The sequence below is a fragment of the Rhinoderma darwinii genome, chromosome 11 (genome assembly GCF_050947455.1).
Source record: "Rhinoderma darwinii isolate aRhiDar2 chromosome 11, aRhiDar2.hap1, whole genome shotgun sequence".
NCBI classification, from domain to species: domain Eukaryota; kingdom Metazoa; phylum Chordata; class Amphibia; order Anura; family Rhinodermatidae; genus Rhinoderma; species Rhinoderma darwinii.
Window position 1 is genome coordinate 42,212,811 of NC_134697.1, and position 23,548 is coordinate 42,236,358.

The 23,548-nt window shown below is 43.7% G+C and overlaps 1 protein-coding gene and 1 long non-coding RNA gene across 2 annotated transcripts in view; one reads left to right on the plus strand and one right to left on the minus strand.

Moving 5' to 3' along the window:
• LOC142662901 (uncharacterized) overlaps positions 1-3,379 on the minus strand; it is a 224,171-nt gene extending 220,792 nt beyond the window's left edge. The window contains exon 1 of the long non-coding RNA XR_012851031.1: positions 3,308-3,379. This is a non-coding gene — a long non-coding RNA (uncharacterized LOC142662901). The remainder of the gene's footprint in view (positions 1-3,307) is intronic.
• The window catches only part of FAM13C (family with sequence similarity 13 member C), a 302,988-nt gene that overhangs the window by 175,206 nt on the left and 104,234 nt on the right, over positions 1-23,548 (plus strand). Inside the window, exon 9 of the mRNA XM_075841177.1 lies at positions 14,301-14,502. Within this exon, the coding sequence (XP_075697292.1) occupies positions 14,301-14,502 (202 nt within the window). The remainder of the gene's footprint in view (positions 1-14,300; positions 14,503-23,548) is intronic.

A 23,548-nucleotide genomic window follows, 5' to 3' on the forward strand; every position in this document is an offset into this window, starting at 1 on the left:
GACATTGCAGCTTTGAATATAAACATATTTTGTTTCTTAACTGTTTAGTTAGTGTATTTTGTTTTAAGGTATATGCACACGGGGCAGATTAGCCGCGGATTTTCCGCAACGGATTTCATTGCGAAAAATCCCCACCATATCAGAATCAGAGAAAATGTGCATAAATTGAACTGCGGTGCAGATTTTTTTATCCGCAGCATGAGAATTTATGCAGCTCAATTGCTGCACTTTTGTTGCGTTTTTTTCCCCATTCATTTCAATGGGAGGTAAAAGCCACAAAAAATAAGAAATGTTTCCATTTTTGCAGTGGAAAAGCTGTGATTCCGTCGCAAAAATCCCAAATCTAAAAAAAAACAAAAAACCTTTTCTTATTAAAACTTTCCTGGCTATGTCATAGTGACAGCTCCTTGTTCCCCTGGCTGTGCTCCGTACTGCTGGCCTCCTGGGATGACGTTTCATCCCATGTGACTGCTGCAGCCAATTACAGGCTGTAGTGGTCACGTGGGCTGCAGCGTCATCACAGGAGGCCGGGTTGCACGGATGCAATGCTATGGCAATGCCAGTGAGGTAAGTATTGATTTGTTTTTCTTTTTTTCTGCTCTACTTTCTGCAGCGGCGATTCCGGACAAGAATATGCAGCACCGTTGGATTCTATGTTGAATACGCTGCATACTTTTTCGCAGAATATCCGACCTTTGTGAACATAGAGCACCCTTAGGGCATGCCCACACGTGGCGGATTTCCTCCGCAACTGTCTGCATCAATGCCGCACAGAATCTGCGTTGCAGATTCTGCGGCGGATCTGCCCAAAATGTGCAGTAAATTGATGCGGACTAGCTGCTGCGGACTGCGGTAAAAGTGCTTCCCTTCTCTCTATCAGTGCAGGATAGAGAGAAGGGCCAGCACTTTCCCTAGTGAAAGTAAACGAATTTCATACTTACCGGCCGTTGTCTTGGTGACGCGTCCCTCTTTCGGCATCCAGCCCGACCTCCCTGGATGACGCGGCAGTCCATGTGACCGCTGCAGCCTGTGATTGGCTGCAGCTGTCACTTAGACTGAAACGTCATCCTGGGAAGCCGGACTGGAGACAGATGCAGGGAGTTCTCGGTAAGTATGAACTTCTATTTTTTTACAGGTTGCTGTATATTGGGATCGGTAGTCACTGTCCAGGGTGCTGAAACAGTTACTGCCGATCGCTTAACTCTTTCAGCACCCTGAACAGTGACTATTTACTGACGTCTCCTAGCAACGCTCCCGTAATTACGGGAGCCCCATTGACTTCCTCAGTCTGGCTGTAGACCTAGAAATACATAGGTCCAGCCAGAATGAAGAAATGTCATGTCAAAAAAGCAAGACGCATCCGCAGCACACATAACATGTGCATGACAGCTGCAGACTTCATTGCGGAAATTAGAATCTCCATTGAAGTCAATGGAGAAATTCCGCCATGAGTCCGCAACCAGTCCGCCACAACTCCGCAACATCCATTGTATGCTGCGGACACCAAATTCCGCACCGCAGCCTATGCTCCGCAGCGGAATTTTCAGCCTCGTCTAAACGAACCCTACTAAATAGAAGTGGAAGTCAATGGAGAAACGGCTCCGCTGCGGATTAACGCTGCGGAGTGTCCGCAGCGGAATTCAAGAGCAATTCCGCCACGTGTGGCTTTGCCCTTATAGTGTTCTACAATGATGCATACAAAATATCTCTTCTCTGGAAGGAAGAAAACTGACTCTCTATTGTTGAGGTTATCCAAAGATTAAAATCTGATGCCTTTTAGGCCTTATTCAGACGAACGTGTGCATTTTGCGCGCGTTGCAGTTCTGTGTGTCATCAGTGAATGGTGCGTGGCTGCGTGGTTTTCTCGCATATGCCATCCATATGACACGCGGTTTTGATGTTTAGAAAAAGAAATTAAGGAAGTGCTTTTATTTTTTCCTTCATTTCTTTATCTACTGTTGTGCGAATCACTCGCGACACACGGAAGTGCTTCCGTGTGCCGTGCGCGATTTTCACGCACCCATTGACTTCAATGGGTGCGCGATGCGCGAAAAACGGCCAAGTATAGGACATGTCGTGAGTTTTACCCAGCGTGAAAATCACAGACTGTCTGAACGGCCCCATTGACTAACATAGGTCCGTGCGATTTTCCTGCGCGCATCACAGACTTTAAACACGTTCGTGTGAATAGGCCTTAGGGTGAAGTCACACGCAGCAGATTTTGTTGCAGAAATTTTCATTCATCTGAATGGAGTTGTTTCTGCTGTAGGTGCATGGATTTCTGCAAGTTTCATTCAGATGAATTGAACAGATTATCAGTCACAAATTTTTTTGGGAATAAAATCTGCTGCGTGCGCAAAAAACATTTGACAGCTGTGTGTGTCATCCGTGTATGATGCGCGGCTGCGTGATTTTCGCGCAGCCGCCATCATAGAGATGAGGCTAGTCGACGCCCGTCACTGTCCAAGGTGCTGAAAGAGCTAACTCTTTCAGCACCCTCGACAGTGAATGCCGAACACAATATCGAAAAACCTGTTGAAAAAAAAGAAAAAGTTCGTACTTACCGAGAACTTCCCGGCCGTTGCCTTGGTGACGCGTCCTTGGTGACGCGCCTCTCGACATCGGGCCCCACCTCCCTGGATGACGCGCCAGTCCATGTGACCGCTGCAGCCTGTGCTTGGCCTGTGATTGGCTGGAGCTGTCACTTGGACTGAATTGTCATCCCGGGAGGTCAGACTGGAGGAAGAAGCCGGGAGTTAGGGGGGATTCACACGAGCGTGATTTGGCAGCGTGTAGACCGCGTGGTTTTCGCGCGGCACGCAATGCCCTATAGAAGTCTATGGGGCAGTACACACAGTCCGTGTATTTTGCGCAGCGTTTGTTCGCTGCGCAAAATACGCGACAGGTTCAATAACTCTGCGTATTTCACGCATCACGCACCCATTGAAGTCAATGGGTGCGTGAAAACCAGGCAGGTCGCACGGAAGCTCTTCCGTGCGAACTGCGTGTTTGCGCAACAGCTGTCAAAAGGATGAATGCAAACAGAAAAGCACCACGTGCTTTTCTGTTTCCGAACATCCAAACGGAGTGTCTTTGCGATTAGCGAACCCTGACAACCGAAGCTAACTTCACCGGGTTCGGCCAAACTCGTTTTGGCCGAACCCGGCAAAAAAATTTCCGGTCCGCGACGTCGGAAGACATTCACTGTGCATGGTGCTGAAAGAGTTAAACTGTTTCAGCACCATGGACAGTGACTTGCGATCCCAAAATACATGAACCTGTAAAAAAAAACGAAGTTCTAACTTACCGATTACTCCTGTCTCCTTCCTGCAGTCCGACCTCCCGGGATGACACTTCAGTTCAAGTGACAGCTCCAGCCAATCACAGGCCAAGCACAGGCTGCAGCCAATCACAGGCTGCAGCGGTCACTTGGACTGCCGCGTCATCCAGGGAGGTGGGGCCCGATGTCAAGAGAGGCGCGTCACCAAGGACGCGTCACCAAGGACGCGTCACCAAGGCAACGGCCGGGAAGTTCTCGGTAAGTAGGAACTTTATCTTTTTTTTTTACAGGTTTTTCGCTGTTGTGTTCGGCATTCACTGTCGAGGGTGCTGAAAGAGTTAGCTCTTTCAGCACCTTGGACAGTGACGGGCGTCGACAAGCCTCATCTCTGTGATGGCGGCTGCGCGAAAATCACGCAGCCGCGCATCAGACACGCATGACACACGCAGCTGTCAAATGGTTTTTGCGCTCGCAAAACGCCGCGTTGTTTGCGCGCGCAAAAACGCAACGCTCGTGTGAATCTGCCCTTATCGGTAAGTCAGAACTTCGTTTTTTTTTCTACAGGTTCATGTATATTGGGATCGGAAGTCACTGTCCATGGTGCTGAAACAGTTTAACTCTTTCAGCACCATGGACAGTGACTATCTCTTGATGTCGCGTACCGATAATTTTTTTGCCGGGTTCGGCCAAAACGAGTTCGGCCGAACCCGGTGAAGTTCGGTTCGCTTGTCCGGCTTCGCTCATCGCAAAGACACTCCGTTTGGATGTTCGGAAACAGAAAAGCACGTGGTGCTTTTCTGTTTACATTCATCCTTTTGACAGCTGGTGCGCTGTTTCAGTCGGTTCGCACGGAAGTGCTTCCGTGCAACCTGCGTGGTTTTCACGCACCCATTGACTTCAATGGGTGCGTGATGCGCGAAATACGCAGAGTTATTGAACCTGTCGCGCTTTTTGCGCAGCAGACAAACGCTGCGCAAAAAGCACGGACTGTCTGTACTGCCCCATAGACTTGTATTGGACCGAATACACGCTCGCGTGAATCCCCCCTTAGGCCGGATTCACACGAGCGTGTGCGTTTTGCACGTGCAAAAAACACGGAGTTTTGCGCGTGCAAAAGGTACATAACAGCTCCGTGTTTCATCAGCATATGATGCGTGGCTGCGTGATTTTCGCGCCACCATTCAAAATCATGGTTTTCTTTTATTTCAGTTGGGATTCTGTTCATGGGGTCCCGTGTCAGAAAGCTCTGATGGAACCCATGAACGGAGCCCTGACGCAGATGTGAATGCAGCCTTAGTCATACTCGAAGGTTTCAAAGGGTTCCAGGAAGGAAAGATCTGGCTGTTGTACGCAGGGTCCCCGCACTGAAGTACTGGCCTAGCTGTTTCTTTGTATACCTAAAAAAAATATTGAGTAGTCGCCATTAAATGTCTTCTAACTGACACAGTAATGTGTAATGTCTTTAAAGGACTAATCAGTGGAAAAAAAATGATAAGTTTGACCCTCTAGAGCCACCATTACGTTAGTCAGTAAAACAAATTTAGTGGTAAATCCAACCATACCAGTTCTTCAGGCTCCAGGACAGCTCTAAGCCGCCTTCTAGTGCGAGAACCCTGCATACAGCAATCCACATCTCCCGGAGCCCTGTGAGTATGGCATTCACCCATTTTTTTCCTGTTTGTTTGGATGTGCTTTAAATGTTCTTGTCTTCACAGGTAACAGGTGTATTTTACTACATTTAAATGATCTAACACATATTAGGGGCTGTTCACTGTAACATATTTCATTCAGTAGTCTCGTCCTCCATTAGATATTCCTTCTGTATGTCACCACATTGTATTTCTGCCTGTGACATCAGGACTTCTACATTCAGGAACAGCATAAACGTCCATTTATACAGTATAATACCGCTCATTAACATGGCAAATCGGTGGCTGAAGATGGGAAACATACCTGGTCCAATGCAACCATGGCAAAACTTAATTCCTTTTAGGTTGTTCTAATTCTAGGCTATGGACACCTGTGCTCATTTTTTTTAGTGCATTGTATGTATTACGTGGAACAAAATATTTCTGCAATTGGTTTTCATTTTTAAAAAAAATAATTCTTCTGCAGCATGCATATATTACAATGCACTTCAAGCAGCTCGGTTCTGCTCAGTCTCAATCCCAACAGGATCCCTATCGACTCAGTCTCTAGCATATATTTTCCTGAATCTTATCAAATCAGATTTGTGCGTAGATGTGCGATCACGAGAAGAGGGAATGGAGACTGAGGTGACAGGGCCGTCTGTCGGGATTGAGAAGGCAGAATCGAGCAGCTTGCAGTGTATTGTAATGCATGCAAGTTGCAAAAGAATAACTGTATAAAATGTCTAATACAAACCAATGGCGGAAATGTTTTATACCACATAATACATACAATGCACTAATAAAAAAAATGCACATGTATAGGTTTCCATATCCTTTAAGCTGTACCAAACTAAACTGATCATAGCAGTCAGATTTTTATTTTTCTGATACAGAGCTGTAAATTCCCTACACTGACTGACATAGAGTAGGTTCCTGCTTCCAACACTAGAGGGAGTCTGTGAGCTTGCTACATGCTGTGTTATTATTGATATGTATAAGGGTCCGTTCACACGTTGCATAAATACTGCGGATTTTCCGCAACGGAGTTAGTTGCGGAAAATCTGCAGCAAATACAGTAGCAGCAATGTGACTGAGATAAAACAAATCTCATCTACACGCTGTGTAAATACTGAGCGGAAATACAGCTCAGAAATTGACCTGCGGTGTGAGATTTTATTCCGCAGCATGTCAATTGTATTTGCGTAAACGCCGCTTATTTGTTGCGGGTTTTCCCCATTGAATTCAATGGGGAGGTAAAACTCGCAAGAAATAGCAGCTGTTGCGTTTTTTGTGGCAGGTTCACAGTGATTCCGCCGCAAAAAACGCAACTCAGACTTTTTTTTAAAAATCTTATACTTACCCAGGAGTCTGTGTTTCTTCCTCCAGGCCGGCCTCCTGGGATGACATTTCATCCCATGTGACCGCTGCAGCCAATCACTGGCTGTAGCGGTGGTCACATAGGATGAAACGTCATCCCAGGAGGCCTGCCTGGATGAGATCAGAATGACGCTTCCTCCCATGTGACCACCGCTGCAGCCAATCACAGACTGCAGCAGTCTCCTGCGATGAAACGTCATCCCAGGGGGATGTGGCTTGCTAGCTGGCCGGCTAAGTGCTGAAGTTTTCCGCAGCGGACATTCCAGGCAAAAAACTGTTTTTCGCACAGAAATCCTGCGGCGCACAGGGCGGATATGCTGCATGCTTTTATACAGCGTATCCGCCCTATGCGAACTCACTGGAACTTTGTATCAGAAAAAGTGCTCTGACCGTTATAAAGATATATCAAAAAGTGAATCAGCACAGAATTTTGAGAATAAATCTATTAATTCCCGATTGAACGTTTACTTAAAAGTCGTGGCAGAATTTTTCTGCTGAAAATGTTGCTGCAGATTCTTTGTGAATTTGCAGCAACATTTTCATATTTGACAGGTAATTCATTGCCACAGATTTCAGCCTTTGCATTGCAAATGCTGAAATCCGCAGTGAAATTTCGCTGCTTCTCCGCAACATAATGAGCATGTTGCGGAGGGAGAATTCTCCACCGCAGCCTAAATTCCGCACAGTTATTTTCTGCAACGTCTAAACTAAGTTTCCAAAAAATGTATAGAAACAAATGTAAAAAACGGCCGCTGGAGAATTCCACTGCGGACTGTTCACAGCGGAATTCAACAGCAATTCCGCCACGTCTGAATGTGCCCTTAGAGGTAGAATTGTCTACTGTTGGACAATTCCTCCACTACTGGAGTCAGATCTATATTCAGGTGTATATGGCCACACACAGTTAGGTTTGGTTCAGATGTGCTACTAGAAGTATCTATATACAATTGTTTATGGGTCAGATCACTGAGTGGAGGAAGCGGCTGACAGAGAAAATGGCAAATTGATTTTCACAACCGTGTAGAGAAGAAGAGGATCGGTGCTCTGTCCAAAAATAAAAGACGGAAAGAAAAGGAGCACTATTTTGTATTGCTCAGATTAATACATCCTAATGAATTCTTTAGAGTTTTATAGAATGGAAGATAGACTTTAAACCCCAGGCACATACTTTAGAGGGGGATGGACAACTTGGTGAGTTGACGGTGTAATTTAGGAACATAGTAGGATCAATAGATCTACCGAGAGAGGACCATGGAGATAAAAGGTGTCTGTGTCTTCTCATTAACCCATTGGCAGAATACGTGATTTATTTTTATTACAGTGTCCACCTCAGAGATTATAGTCGGATATAAAAGGGCAGATTTTATTTTCATGATAGATTTGCTATGCTGTGCACCTGTATAAAAAGGAAGCAATTTAATAAAAAATATACTAGGGAATTGCTATTTACAAACTTCCATAATTCCTCGGTGTAGATTCATCAAATGTACATTTAAGTTAAAAAAAAAGCTATATTTTTTCCCCCCCCACAAACAGCGCCACTCATGTCTTTGGGCTGTGTTTGGTATTACTTTTCAGTCCTATTCACTTGAATATTTGACACATTTCATTGAAGCGATTTAAATAATCACATTTGTTGCCTGGTTCTCTGATTTATTGAGGCAAAAATAGGTTTAAATTAAATCTTGAAGTGGCTTTATTAAATCTGCATCTAACTTTATCTTGCTTTGATGTATTAATGGATCTTAGTCTGAGTTTTAATCGTCATAAAACCTCAGAACTTTATCTTCCAGGTACATCAGTCATGAGTTATATTAAAGGGATATTAAGATGTCTATGCTTAAAGTTATTGTTGGAATATATATTTTTGCATAAGTTTCGAGGCATAACCTTAAAGTAATATTGTCTGCCTTTTATCATCGTGTCGTTTTTAGATCCAAAATTCTGTGATGATTAAGTTCTTAATATTTATTTGAAGCTGTCGGAGCCTTGTTTTTCTTATACAAAGCTGTAAATCCCCAGCATTATCACAGATTTTAAAATGACATGCTGACTACCTGCATCTGCCACTAGTGGGAGCATGGGAGCAAACAGCATACTGTCTTATTAGGGTGTTTAATGTATAACAGTATACAATGAGCTCCTAAGCTCCCTCTAGTGGTGGCTGCAAGTAGCCAGCATGTTATCTTTTTAATCTATGTCTATGCAGGGGATTAGGAGCTCTGTTTTAGAAAATGGGCACCAACCACATAAAAAAAAATATATTAAGATATTAGTTAGCACAGAATTTTGAACCTATTTAGAAAAAGCAAAAAAACAAAGTGGTATTCAAGGGTGGAAATTTTAAGTATATAGAGTATATGGAGTATATGCAATAGCATATTTATGAATATACGACACCGATTATCTGAAACTTCTTAAAGAGGCTCTGTCACCAGATTTTCAAACCCCTATCTCGTATTGCAGCAGATCGGCGCTGCAATGTAGATTACAGTAACATTTTTTTTTTCAAAAACAAGCATTTTTGGCCAAGTTATGACCATTTTTATATTTATGCAAATGAGCCTTTCTTAAGTACAACTGGGCGTGTTTAAATTTATGTACAAGTGGGCGTGTATTGTGTGTTACATCTGGGCGTTTTTGCTTGTTTTACTAGCAGGGCGTTGTGAATAGAAGTGTATGATGCTGACGAATCAGCATCATCCACTTCTCTTCGTTAACACCCAGCTTCTGGCAGTGCACAGACACAGCGTGTTCTCGAGAGATCACGCTGTGACGTCACTTCCTGCCCCAGGTCCTGCATCGTGTCGGACGAGCGAGGACACATCGGCACCAGGAAAGAACATATTATGTGCCTGTTCTTTGTATTGACCACACATATATTTATACATGTTAACAAGATCAGCTCAAAGGGTCAGTTCAGAAGTAGCTTAAATACTGTAAATTTTCCGTAACGTATCTCATTGTGGAAAATCGGCAGTGTAATACAGTAGCAGCAGAGTGGATGAGATTTGAACAAATCTCATCAACACGCAGTATAAAAAACCTGCCGAAAAACGTTCACAAATTGACCTGCGGTGCAGTTTTTTAATCCGCAGCAGTAAATTTATTCTGCAGAATTGCTGGTTTTCTGTTATGGGTTTTCCCCAGTTAATTCAATGGAGTGGTAAAACATGTAAGGCTGGGTTCACACACCCTATTTACGGACGTAATTCGGGCGTTTTAACCTCGAATTACGTCCGAAAATACGGCTCCAATGCGCCGGCAAACATCTGCCCATTCATTTGAATGGGCTTTACGATGTTCTGTGCCTGTCACTTCTTGGGACGTAATTGAAGCCGTTTTCCATTGGCACCATAGAAAAACAGCTCCAATTACGTCCGTAATGGACGCAGCGAAAAACGCCGGCAACATGCCATTACGTCTGAAATTCAGGAGCTGTTTTCTCCTGAAGACAGCTCCGTGATTTCAGCCGTAATGGACGCTGCCGTGTGAACATACCCTAACAAATAGAAGATGTTGGGATTTTTGCGGCGAAAAAAAAAATAGACTCTGCCCCAAAAATCCCAACTCAGAAAAAAAAAAGTTATACTTACCTGCAGTCATGGCGACGCGTCCCTCTGACATCCTGCAGCAGGCTGAAGCAATCACATGGGAAGAACATCATCCCATGACGTCAAAGGGACGCGTTGCCAGGACTGCGGATAAGTACAACCTTTTTTAGTTTTTTTTAAACCTGCTGTTTTACGCAGCGGACATTTTGTCGAAAAACTGCACCGCAATTTGGTGCCGTTTTTCAGCCTGAATTCCCTGTGGGCTCCAGGGTGAATATGCATTGTACTTTTATGCAGGGTATCCAACCTGTGTGAATATACCCTAATTGATTTCAATAGGAGGCGGAGGAGTTTTTTTCCTGCGAGCGGAAAAAACAATTGCGGGAAAAAGAAGCGTCTTGCCCTTTCTTCGGGCGTTTCCATCTCTGACCTCCCATTGACATCAATGGGAGGCAGAGAAAGCGGTTTTCAAAGCATTTTTTGCTCTCAGCGCTCAATGCCCGCGGTCGGAAAACGCCACACAAAACGCAGCGAAAAACGTGGCAAATAGAGTGCAGGCAGGTCAAAATCTGTCTCAAAATTCCTGAAGGAATTTTGAGGCAGATTTTTTTGCCTGCAAAAAAACTCTGTGTGAACAGGGCCTAAAGCTTATTTTTTCCAAGCTGAACAAGCGCAATTTTTCAAGCCTTCACTCGTAAGGGTATGTTCACACACTTAACAATAAACGGCTGAAAATATGGAGCTGTTTTCAAGCGAACAGCTCCTGATTTTCAGCCGTTTTTTAATCAAACTAGCGTATTTTGCTGCATATTTTACGGCCGTTTTTGGAGCTGTTTTTCTATAGAGTCAATGAAAAACGGCTCCAAAAACGACTCAAGAAGGGACAGACACTTCTTTTTACGGGGTGTCTTTTTACACGTCGTTTTTGGAAAATGAGGCGCAAAATAACGCCCCGTCGGAACAGAACGCTGTATTTCCCATGGAAATGGGCAGAAGTTTGTAGGCGTTCTGCTTCAGATTCTTCAGACGTTTCTCAGGACGTTTACGTCCCGAAAATAGCCCGTGTGAACATACCCTAAGGGCATGGCCACACGTAGCGGATTTCCTCCGCAACTGTCCGCATCAATGCCGCACAGAATCTGCGTTGCAGATTCTGCGGCGGATCTGCCCAAAATGTGCAGTAAATTGATGCGGACTAGCTGCTGCGGACTGCGGGAAAAGTGCTTCCCTTCTCTCTATCAGTGCAGGATAGAGAGAAGGGACAGCACTTTCCCTAGTGAAAGTAAAAGAATTTCATACTTACCGGCCGTTGTCTTGGTGACGCGTCCCTCTTTCGGCATCCAGCCCGACCTCCCTGGATGACGCGTCAGTCCATGTGACCGCTGCAGCCTGTGATTGGCTGCAGCCGTCACTTAGACTGAAATGTCATCCCGGGAGGCCGGACTGGAGGAAGAAGCAAGGAGTTCTCGGTAAGTATGAACTTCTATTTTTTTTACAGGTTGCTGTATATTGGGATCGGTAGTCACTGTCCAGGGTGCAGAAACAGTTACTGCCGTTCGCTTAACTCTTTCAGCACCCTGGACAGTGACTATTTACTGACGTCTCCTAGCAATGCTCCCGTAATTACGGGAGCCCCATTGACTTCCTCAGTCTGGCTGTAGACCTAGAAATACATAGGTCCAGCCAGAATGAAGAAATGTCATGTCAAAAAAGCAAGACGCATCCGCAGCACACATAACATGTGCATGACAGCTGCGGACTTCATTGCGGAACTTAGAATCTCCATTGAAGTCAATGGAGAAATTCTGCCATGAGTCCGCAACCAGTCCGCCACAACTCCGCAACATCCCTTGCATGCTGCGGACACCAAATTCCGCACCGCAGCCTATGCTCCGCAGCGGAATTTTACGCATCGTCTAAACGAACACTTCTAAATAGAAGTGGAAGTCAATGGAGAAACGGCTCCGCTGCGGATTAACGCTGCGGAGTGTCCGCAGCGGAATTCAAGTGAAATTCCGCCACGTGTGAACCCAGCCTAAGAGAGACCTCCCATCCAAGTTAATACTCTACCCTCTCCTATATCCTTTTTACAATTTGGAGCCCAAAACTTAATTCCATATTCAAGATGTGGCCTTACAATTGATTTATGAAGAGGTAATATTACATTTGAACCATAGGTTTTTATATCTCTTTTTATACACCCTAAAATCCTATTTGCTTTTGCAGCTGCTGCTTGGCATTAAGCACTGCTGTTTGGCTTATTTGTAACCAGAATTCATAGGGCCCCATAAAAAAGCCAGGAATGGGCCTCCCACCTTGTTGTCAGTAAACTGAGCTGATCTAATACAAGCAGCATAACTACGTAAGTAGCAATTAAGAGATAAATAGAAGCGTCATATAGCAGATCTTCTGCACAAACGAAAACCAACATGGTGGTGACAGCCAAAATCTGCCACTGTGTTTTTTTCCCAAAGTTTCTGCATCCCATTAGACGACTCTGCTTCTGGAACCCATATACTATTGTTACACCCAGCTTGTCACCCAGCTTACGGACAGCCCTGAAATGACTAATTGGATAAGTAATGTGTCGTTGGGAGGGGGTTTCACTGCACAACTAGGCATAAATGCCATTTAGGAGTCAAGGAAAGCAGTTTGACAACCCCTTTGGGGGCTGCAGTGGCGGTTGATTGTAACCCGGTTTTCCTAGAAAGAACTATAAGTAATAAATGGCAAAACATCCACAACCTGGATGGCAAACAATATAGCTGCCATGACAGTTTCCACAGGAATTGTTACTCAGCTTTCCCAGATTACTAAATGGCAAATCTGCTTAGTTATGTAGGGAGTGAAGGAGGTGTGCAGGATAATTCCCTCAATGGAAGAATATTGGCAGCATATTAGTGGTCCCTATTTATCACAGTAAGGGTACGTTCACACTGCTTATTTTCAGCCGTAAACGGCCGAAAAGTCGGAAGCAGAACGCCACCAAACATCTAGCCCTGTTGAAAAACGGCCGTGTAAAAAAATGCCCGCGAAAAAGAAGTGCATGTCACTTCTTGAGCCGTTTTTGGAGCCATTTTTCATTGACTCTATAAAAAAACAGCTCCAAAAATGTCCGTAAAAAACGCGAGTGGCTTAAAAAAACGTCTGAAAATCAGGAACTGTTTTCCCTTGAAAACAGCTCCGTATTTTCAGACATTTTTTATTTTGTGTGTGCACATACCCTTAGGGTATGTTCACACGCTTAACAAAAAACGCCTGAAAATACGGAGCTGTTTTCAGAGAAACCAGCCTGTGATTTTCAGGCGTTTTTGAAGCTGAAAATAATGGTATGTGCACACACAAAATAAAAAAACGTCTGAAAACACAGAGCTGTTTTTTAATCAAAGTCTCGTTTTTCGCAGCGTTTTTAACGTCCGTTTTTGGAGCTGTTTTTCTATAGAGTCAATGAAAAACGGCTGAAGAAGTGACATGCACTTCTTTTTCCCGGCTGTTTTTTTACGTCTGTTCTTGATTTTTTTAGCTATTTTTCGGGACATTTACGGCCTGAAAAACGGCTGAAAACACTCTGTGTGAACATACCCTAAAGCTTCTTTTAATTTGGAGCTTCTTTTGATGCTTCTTTTGAGGCGTTTTTCATATATTATGTGTATTATGTATATTATGTGTATTTTTACGCTCCGTTTTTTTAAAACAGTGGCGTAAAAAGACACACCATATGGACTAAATGGGCAGATGTTTGTAGGTGTTCGGCTTCCATTTTTTTCAGGCATTTTCGAGGCGTAAACTCCCCAAAATACACCTGAAAGCACTGCGTTTGAACATACCCTGACCAAAGCAATGGTGAAACAATCTTTTCGGCACGTTTGTTGGGATATGATGACGTGAACTTGCTAAGAGATTAACTTAATTGTGGTTACTGTAGAACAGACGGATTTTTCTTTTCATGTGTATCTAGCAGTCTTCTATGAAGCAGGTTATGATTAATGGCCATTCACTAGGTTAACACAATAGTAATGAGGTTAAGCACATTTAGTGGTTCTTTGCCTTGGAGCTCAATTTGCAATGGAAAATGTAATTTGCAGCACTGACCCATGCCATGTGAGTCTTGGCTGTCATACACTTTGAATGCTGCGGTTGCCACTTAACATCAGTAGCTGACAACAGTATTGTTTGGTGTAGCTGGAGTGCTAGTTTCCGTCAAGAAAACATTGCTACTTTCTTCCAGAAACAACACCACTCTTGTACAAAGGTTTTTACACAGCTGCAATACCAGACATGGCCCATAGACAAGGATGGCGCTGTTTCTGAAAAAAAAAAAAAAGAAGCCAAGTTTTTCTAAACTGATACTATGCTTTTAATAAATTTTCACATCAGCGTTAATTATTTTGTTAATTAAATGGTCAATATAACAATCCCATGGATGGATATTATGTTTAATATTATCTTTGTAATTAGCAGAGATGACAATAACAAAGAAAACTACCCTCACAGAGCTACAGAATTGGAGGAAAATGCTTCATGTTCCCGGGACCTTCCGCACCACATGGACAAGAAGATGTTTGAAGGGTCCAGCAGATATGGAATTGGAATTTTGCAATCAAAGCAGCCAAGATCAGGCAGCAGATCAGATAATGGGAAGATACATGAAGGAAACCAAGTAAGAAGAAAATAATTTACAAATTGTATTATACAGTATGCTGTTTACATCAATATTTACGTTGATAAAGTGTCTGGACTATATATGTTGTGGTTACATGACTTTCGTGTCTCACTGTGAATGGTAAAATCCAGAGTTAGGCTATGTTCACACGGGGTATTTTGCAGGAGGAATATCTGCCTCAAAATGCCGTTTGGAAGTTTGAGGCAGATATTCCTCTCCCTGCGCGCCGATTTTCACGGCCATTGAGCGCCGCGGGCATAAAACAGCGCAAAATACGCTTTCTCTGCCACACATTGAAGTCAATGGGAGGTCAGATAGGGCATGTCGCTTCTTTTTCCGCGAGGCAGTTTTACTACTCGCGGGAAAAAGACGCCGACGCCTCCCATTGAAATCAATGGGAGGCGTTCTCGGGCCGTTTTTGCCGAGTTTTGCGACGCGGTTTCCGCATCAAAAAACTCGGCAAAATACTCCGTGTGAACATAGCCTAATGTGTCCTTGTTGCACATAGAAACAAATCAAGTTGTATTTTTCCATTGCAATTAAAGAGAAAAAGGGCAACAAGGGCACTTTTTCCCCTGATGCGTTTTTTTTTTTGTTTTTTTTACATGAGGCCCAATGTGTTTTTCTAGGTTTGACACAATGGGGAAACTCTAACATAATTGTTCATGGCCCCTGTTGAATACTACCCATGAAAGGTGGGTTATGTATACAGGAGAAGATTACAAGCTGCATTGTCAAAAGCTCAAAGCCTAAACTGTATTTAAACATGGGGGCCCCTCATGCCTCTGGAACCTGGATCACCTGACGTATAGCAGCCACATATAGGAGAGGTAGCCACGCACTGACGTTTATGGGTGTTATGGAGACAGCCGAGATAGCGACTCCCTTAGACTTCAAAGCGAGATTCACATGCATGCATCTCCACCGCTTTTGACTATAAGGGTATGTGCACACGATGAGAGGCTTTTACGTCTGAAAAGACAGACTGTTTTCAGGAGAAAACAGCTGCGTCGTTTCAGACGTAAATGCTGCTCCTCGTATTATGCGAGGCGTCTTTGACGCCTGTAATCTTGAGCTGCTCTTCATTGACTTCAATGAAGAACGGCTCAAATTACGTTGCAAAGAAGTGCCCTGCACTTCTTTGCCGAGGCAGTCAATTTACGCGTCGTAGTTTGACAGCTGTGAAACGACGACGCGTAAATTACAGGTCGTCTGCACAGTACGTCCGCAAACCCATTCAAATGAATGGGCAGATGTTTGCCGACGTATTGTAGCCCTATTTTCAGACGTAAAACGAGGCATTATACGCCTCGTTTACGTCTGAAAATAGGTCGTGTGAACCCAGCCTATAGGATCACCGAACAGCCAACAAGGAGTTTCTGAGAGGTGGGAGTCCCAGAGATTAGCAATGTATGCTCTAGTCATATTAACAATGACTGCCAAGGACATTACTAGAAAATAGATGGATAGACCCAGCCTTGGTGGATGCCCCCTAGGATCCCATGTTGGACGACCCAGGGCACATGCGACTTGTGCCCTTACTAAAAAATCGGCACTGAATATGGATTCCATATCCACTAGACCCATCAATCATCTTTCCCCACTTTAAGGGGTGCATACTATAGTAAAATGTAGAGGTTACAATTTCATCCGGTCCCTAATAACTTGGGGGGTCCAAGGCCCCACACTTTTGCATAAGACACCAATATAGTAAATGTTTCTTAATATTTAGGGGGCCCTGTTAAAAATGTTACATCTGGTCCCAGATATGCCACTGCCAACTCCCATTTACATGTCAAATTGTAAGAATCCAACTTGTCTTATTCATGTTGTCCCTAACGGAAGAGAGGTTCGATAATTTTTTCAGTAAACCCAACTAATATACTAAAGATAGAAATAGGAATTTTCAGAGTGAGTCCCAGGGGAATCAGATAAATAGGGAATAGCTAAAACAAGGACTATTGGGATTATTGTATTCTTTGGGATGCCATGCTTTATTTGAGAGACTATAATAGGCCCACCTAGTGTCTACTGAATAAACTCCAGCACCAGCAAAGAGAGCTAAATAGAGCATAGCATGAGGCCCAAGTGCAATATTTGTAACAAGGCCCCCCATCTACTATGTATCTAGGGCCAGGGAGTGCCTGCTACCCTTGCTACCTAGGGCCGGGGTGCAACTGCTACCCCTCTACCCCCTATAGCTATGCTCCTGGGCATAATGTTCCTTCATTCTAGCAATAACTAGGGGGCCCATTGGTCAAACCTCTGAAAATTAGACATTTGTGCCATATTTTATGAATATATTATAAATGTATGCCATTGGAAAATATCCTTAAAGGTTATGTACACCTTCACAACCATTCTTGGCTTACGAGACGATGAGTTTTGAGTTTCCGTCCTTATGATAAAACAACTAGTTATATACTAGTGTGAGAGAGGCCTTTTACTGCTGTATATATTTAAATATAATAATGTTCTGCAGATACAAGTCCCTACAAAGTAGTACTTCATTTTGGAACATCCTGATAATCCTTTGATTATCTAGGGAGAACCAAGGACGGCAAGTAGCCAAGTTAAAAGGTTTGCAGCTTGTCAGGAACGCTAGGTGAGCAATCTTTATAACAAAGCTTAAAGGGGTTGTCCACTACCGGACAACTGATGACCTATCCACCAGGTCATCAGTATATCATCGGTGCGGATCTGACACCCGGACCCTACACCAATCAGCTGCTACAGTGGCCTGCGGGCACCGGATGTTATGGCACATAATGCTATGTACGGAGCCGGAAGCAGTTGGCTCCGTACATTGCATAGCGGCCATGCTGCAGAACTGCAGCTCTGCTCCTATTCACTTGAATAGGTGCAGTACTGCAGCTCTGCTGCTATTCCGTGACCAGAGCCAACTGCTTCCAGTATGGACATCCGGTGCTCGGAGGCAGCGGTAGCGGTTTAACGGGATAGGGTCCGGGAGTCGGACCCCCACAGATCATGTACTGATGACCTATCCGGTAGTGGACAACCCCTTTAAGCTTTGAAGATGCTTTGACGAATACATGATATCAAATCCTTGAATAGCATTTCCCTATCACATTGACATTTTTGCAATGCTCTTTTTGTAGAACTGTGGAGAAAGTTGGGAAAATGTAGTCCTCAATAAGCCCTTAAAAGGGTATTCCAGTTTCTGTAAATAAATGCTATTTTTTGTTTAATGGAAAATGTTAAAATTTTATAAGTTCTATATCAATTCCTAGTGGTTTTTAAGATCTTCCTACATAATGAATGCTTGCATTCATTATATAGGAACTTTCATGGTTTACTTCTAGGGGATTAGAATCTGTGATTATCACATGACCAGGACATATTTTTATCGAGACATATTATTGAGAAGTTTGGTTGACTATACTTTTCAATACAGTTAAAAAAAGGCATTAGGCATATAGGTTGGAAGCATTTCCCGACGTATATGCCAAACGTAGTGTCCAAACGTTTTAAGGGGACGTGGCGCTCGTCATTTGAATGGGACAACGCTGCAATACCTTGCATACCCGCTACTAAAGTAACAGCGTGTGCAAGTATGAACAAAAAATAAAATCAATGTGAACAATGAAGGGGCCGCAGTGACCTTCAAACAGCTGATCGGCGGGGGTGCCGAGAGTCGGACCACCACAGACAAAATATTGATGGCTTATCCTAAGGATAGGCCATCAATTTAAAATCCTGGATAACCTCTTTAATGGCAGACCATGAAGGAAACTTGATTCACAGCTGCTTTCATCTGCCTTTTTTCAAGGCAGGTGTATCTTTAAAAACCTGTATAGCAAGTTGCTCGAATTTGCACCATTATGTATCTGAAATAGTCATACATGGAGGGAACTATTTTTTATTTTTTTTAAAGTAAATGGAAACATCCTGAAGTTTGATTAAATAGGAAGCCCCCCGGAATGCCAAAATCACTTTACTTTCTTTTACATCTTTTTAATTTTCTCATCAACAACACAAGAGGCATTTTGCCTTCAGCAGCTGCACAATTCAGACAGTTATAAATAGGATTTGCAAGAGCGATCACAGCTGCGTTCTATGTCACTGTATAAAGCACACTGAACTTCCAATTTGATGCGCCAAAAATCAACCAGTGTTTACAATGAGGCACATAATAATCTATGGAAAAGACTGACAATCCTGTCTGATTCCTGGCATCTAGAATGCACAGCACACTACTGTATGGAATTATTTATACTTTGGTAACTATTCCTGAAATTCATCTATTTGTTTACTTCCATTACTGCTTTGTCATACTTTTTGCATGGTATACGTCTTCATTGCATAGCAGATCGGTCACTTTAGGCATTGATTGTATATGTCATAATTGTGTAATATGTAAAAGTCAGAGAATCCCACTGATCCCTCCCAGGGGACCGCACATTTACAGTCACTTTACATTATCATTAACGGAAATAGTGAATATGCTCCGATCATTAATTATCCAATTGATATACCATAAATGTCTGAAGTGGGAAAACCACAGGGAATGTGTTACTAAATTAGAGTATGCCCTCGAGCCATACCTGCAGTCCTGAGGAATACATTGTGTTGTATGCAATCTTGTGGCATGCAACGGTCTCTCGATAGTTAGGCTGGGTTCACACACCCTATTTACGGACGTAATTCGGGCGTTTTAGCCTCGAATTACGTCCGAAAATACGGCTCCAAAGCGTCGGCACACATCTGCCCATTCATTTGAATGGGCTTTACGATGTACTGCGCCGACGGTCAATTTTTTTACGCGCCGTTCTCAAAAGACGGCGCGTAAAAAAGACGCCCGCGTCAAAGAAGTGCCTGTCACTTCTTGAGACGTAATTTGAGCCGTTTTCCATTGACTCCACCTGCATTTGCCATTACGTCTGAAATTCCGGAGCTGTTTTCTCCTGAAAACAGCTCCGGAATTTCAACCGTAACAGAGGCTGCCGTGTGAACATACCCATAAAGTCAATTAGTAGTGCTACAACAAGTCTCCTTGTAGCCCAGGCCTGAGAAACATATAGTTGGCTCATAAAGCATTTCTTTTAACAAGTCCGAGGCCAGGAAACACACCAACACTAGCCCTTTGGGTATGTGTAGACTACATCTACTGGAGTAGTCAAATGAAGTTCTATCTGTTATACAACAGACATCCTTTCTATGCTACACAGACTTGTTTTGGTCAACAGTTAGGGCATGACCACACATGGCGGAATTCCTCCGCAACTGTCCGCATCAATGCCGCACAGAATCTGCGTTGCAGATTCTGCAGCGGATCTGCACAAAATGTGCAGAAAATTGATGCGGACTGGCCGCTGCGGACTGCAGGAAAAGTGCTTCTCTTCTCCCTATTCAGTGCAGGATAGAGAGAAGGGACAGCACTTTCCCTAGTGAAAGTCAAAGAAATTCATACTTACCGCCCGTTGTCTTGGTGACGCGTCCCTCTTTCGGCATCCGGCCCGACCTCCCTGGATGACGCTCCAGTCCATGTGACCGCTGCAGCCTGTGCTTGGCCTGTGATTGGCTGCAGCCGTCACTTACACTGAAACGTCATCCTGGGAGGCCGGACTGGAGACAGACGCAGGGAGTTCTCGGTAAGTATGAACTTATATTTTTTTTTACAGATACATGTATATTGAGATCGGTAGTCACTGTCCCGGGTGCAGAAACAGTTACTGCCGATCGCGTAACTCTTTCAGCACCCTGGACAGTGACTATTTACAGACGTCTCCTAGCAACGCTCCCGTCATTACGGGAGCCCCATTGACTTCCTCAGTCTGGCTGTAGACCTAGAAATACATAGGTCCAGCCAGAATGAAGAAATGTCATGGTAGTAAAAACAATACGCTCCGCAGCACACATAAGATCTGCGGACTTCATTGCGGAATTTTGACTCTCCATTGAAGTCAATGGAGAAATTCCGCCATGAGTCCGCAACCAGTCCGCCACTGCTCCGCAACAGACAGAGCATGCTGCGGACACCAAATTCCGCTCCGCAGCCTATGCTCCGCAGCGGAATTGTACGCATCGTGTAAACGAACACTGCTAAATTAAAGTGAAAGTCAATGGAGAAACGGCTCCGCTGCGGATTAACGCTGCGGAGTGTCCGCAGCGGAATTTAAGTGAAATTCCGCTATGTGTGAACCCGCCCTAAATATGAAAATACTGAGCAAGAGTCATGCAGCTGATGCAAGCATCAGTACAGAATACAGAAGTTACAGGTGGTTTCTGTGATTCATCAACCCCCATTTGTGCTGCCCATATGAAAAGAAATCCTTTTTTTACGTTTCTTAACGCTTATCCAGTACACTGCCGCCAACTGTCAGTTTTTATGGCCACTTTGCCATCCATGTGTCTCCAAATTTTCATCCATTTCCAGTCCGTCTGTCCGTTTTTAATGGCTGTTTGTCATCCGTTTGCCATCTGTTTTTCATGGCCGTTAAAAAAAATGGGATGGATTTTATTTGTCAGGGTTATTTTTATCCCAACCCACTGAAAACACCACAGTGCCCATGTAGATATTGCCGCAATGTCCCTGTAGATAGTGCCACAGTGCCCACTGTAGAAAGTACTGAAATAGACAGTGCCCACATAGTACCACAGTGCACACATATAGTGCCACTGTACCCTCTGGTCGGGGTTTCCGCTCCTAGACGGAGCCCCTGATGTCTCTGTCATATATGGACAGTGACATCAGGGACTCCATTTAAGAGCGGAATTGCGTGCCAGAGCATCTGCTACTGGGGGGTTGGTGCTATCTACAGGGAGGTGCTATCTACATGGGGGGGTGCTATCTATAGAGTGGGTCAGAGGGAGCCCCTGACGTCACTGTCCATATATTGACAGTGACTTCAAGGTCTTTCCCAAGACAGGTGTCCCGACCAGAGATCTTGCGATGCTGGCCATTGTTGAATACCATATATGGACAGTAATGTCAAGGGCTCCCCCGGGCTCAGAGCTTAAAGTAGCGCTGTGTCCGGGGAGTCCTTGGCCACGATCAGTTTTTACTGGCCATTACAAGGATTGATTGCTTAAAAATGGCAGTTAAAAACGGATCCATTGAGTTCTATGGGAGCCGTCTGGCCATGAAAACACGTCCTATTTTTTGACGGCCAATATTCACAGGAAGTTAAAAAAAATGGGCGTGTGAATACACCCATAGAACTTCATTGTTCTGAAAATGGCCTTGTTACGGCCGTTAAAAAAAACGCCCATCGCACGCCCATTTTTTACTGTCGTATTAGGCTGGATTCACACGAGCATGTTCAGTCCATAAAGGACGGACGTATTTCGGCCGCAAGTCCCGGACCGAACACACTGCAGGGAGCCGCGCTCCTAGCATCATAGTTATGTACAACGCTAGGAGTCCCTGCCTCTACTGTCCTGTACTGAAAACAAGATTACAGTACGGGACAGTTGTCCGGCAACGAGGCAGGGACTCCTAGCGTCCTACATAACTATGATGCTAGGAGCCCGGCTCCCTGCAGTGTGTCCGGTCCGGGACTTGCAACCGAAATATGTTCCGTCCTTTACTGACCGAACATGCTTGTGTGAATCCAGCCTTAAAGAGGCTCTGTCACCAGATTATCAAATCCCTATCTCCTATTGCATGTGATCGGCGCTGCAATGTAGATAACAGTAACGTTTTTTCTTTTTTGAAAAACGATAATTTTTGGCCAAGTTATGAGCAATTTTATATTTATGCAAATGAGTCTTTCTAATGGACAACTGGGCGTGTTTTCTCTTATTTCCAACTGGGCGTGTATTGTGTTTGTAACATCTGGGTGTTTTTACTTGTTTTACTAGCTGGGCGTTGTGAATAGAAGTGGATGATGCTGACATATGATGCTGACAAACCCTTCTATTCACAACGCCCAGCTAGTAAAACAAGTAAACACGCCCAGAAGTTAAAAACACAATACACGCCCAGTTGGAAATAAGAGAAAACACGCCCAGTTGTCCATTAGAAAGGCTCATTTGCATAAATATAAAATTGCTCATAACTTGGCCAAAAATGATCGTTTTAAAAAAAAACAAAAAACGTTACTGTTACCTACATTGCAGCGCCGATCACATGCAATAGGAGATAGGGATTTGAGAATCTGGTGACATAGCCTCTTTAATGTAGCCTAAGCATAAAACGAGCTAGTTCTGTTGCTAAACCATAGATTTGTGCACAATTGCATCACTTGACAGAAGCTAAACATCGTCACTTGTCTTATATCATGTTCCATGTGTCAGATTTTTCCCCCCCGCGTGCTGTTTATGGAGACATGTATTGTTTTAGTGATATATTTGCATATGAAAATAATGTTGAAAGGCAAATTCTATTTTAGCCCTATGACAAAATATAGATGCTGGTATGTTGAAAGGGATTTGCTAACTGCAATTTAATTTCCGTAAATATATTGAATTATTTTTAGAATGATGCACAGCGTCTCAGTTATGCATTGTTTTGTACAATTATGGTTTAGCACTCTGTTTTTGACCTACTTTCATGAATGGAACTCCATATGTCCCAGTTATTTTACTTATTAATGCCTGGAATAATATGCCTGACAGTATAGCCCCATGGTAGCTTATCATGTCATAACCAGTTGACTTGAATGTAATGTATTAGTATTGCTTCTATACTACATTATCCAGTATAAAATGTAGCAGAGCTGAATTGGTCCATTAACTATTTTGTTTTGATTTTTATTTTTGTACACCTTGATAATTCAGAGAGAAAACAGATAACACAGGAGGACATATTTATTAAGACTGGCTTTTCATACGCCAGTCTTAGGGTAAGGCCACACGGTGCAGTCACGGTGCGTTTATGTTGCTTTTTTAAACTGCAGCAAGTAATTTTTCAATAGAAGTCAATGGTGAAATGTTTGTTATGGACAGACGGCTGCTATTCTATTACAATGTGTTTTTTGTGCAGTTAACTGCATCTTCATAATGTCCGACCGCATGCGGTTAATGACCGCGCTGCCAAACTTGTTGCTGAACTGCTTGTGTTTTTGCGAACAGTTCTGCA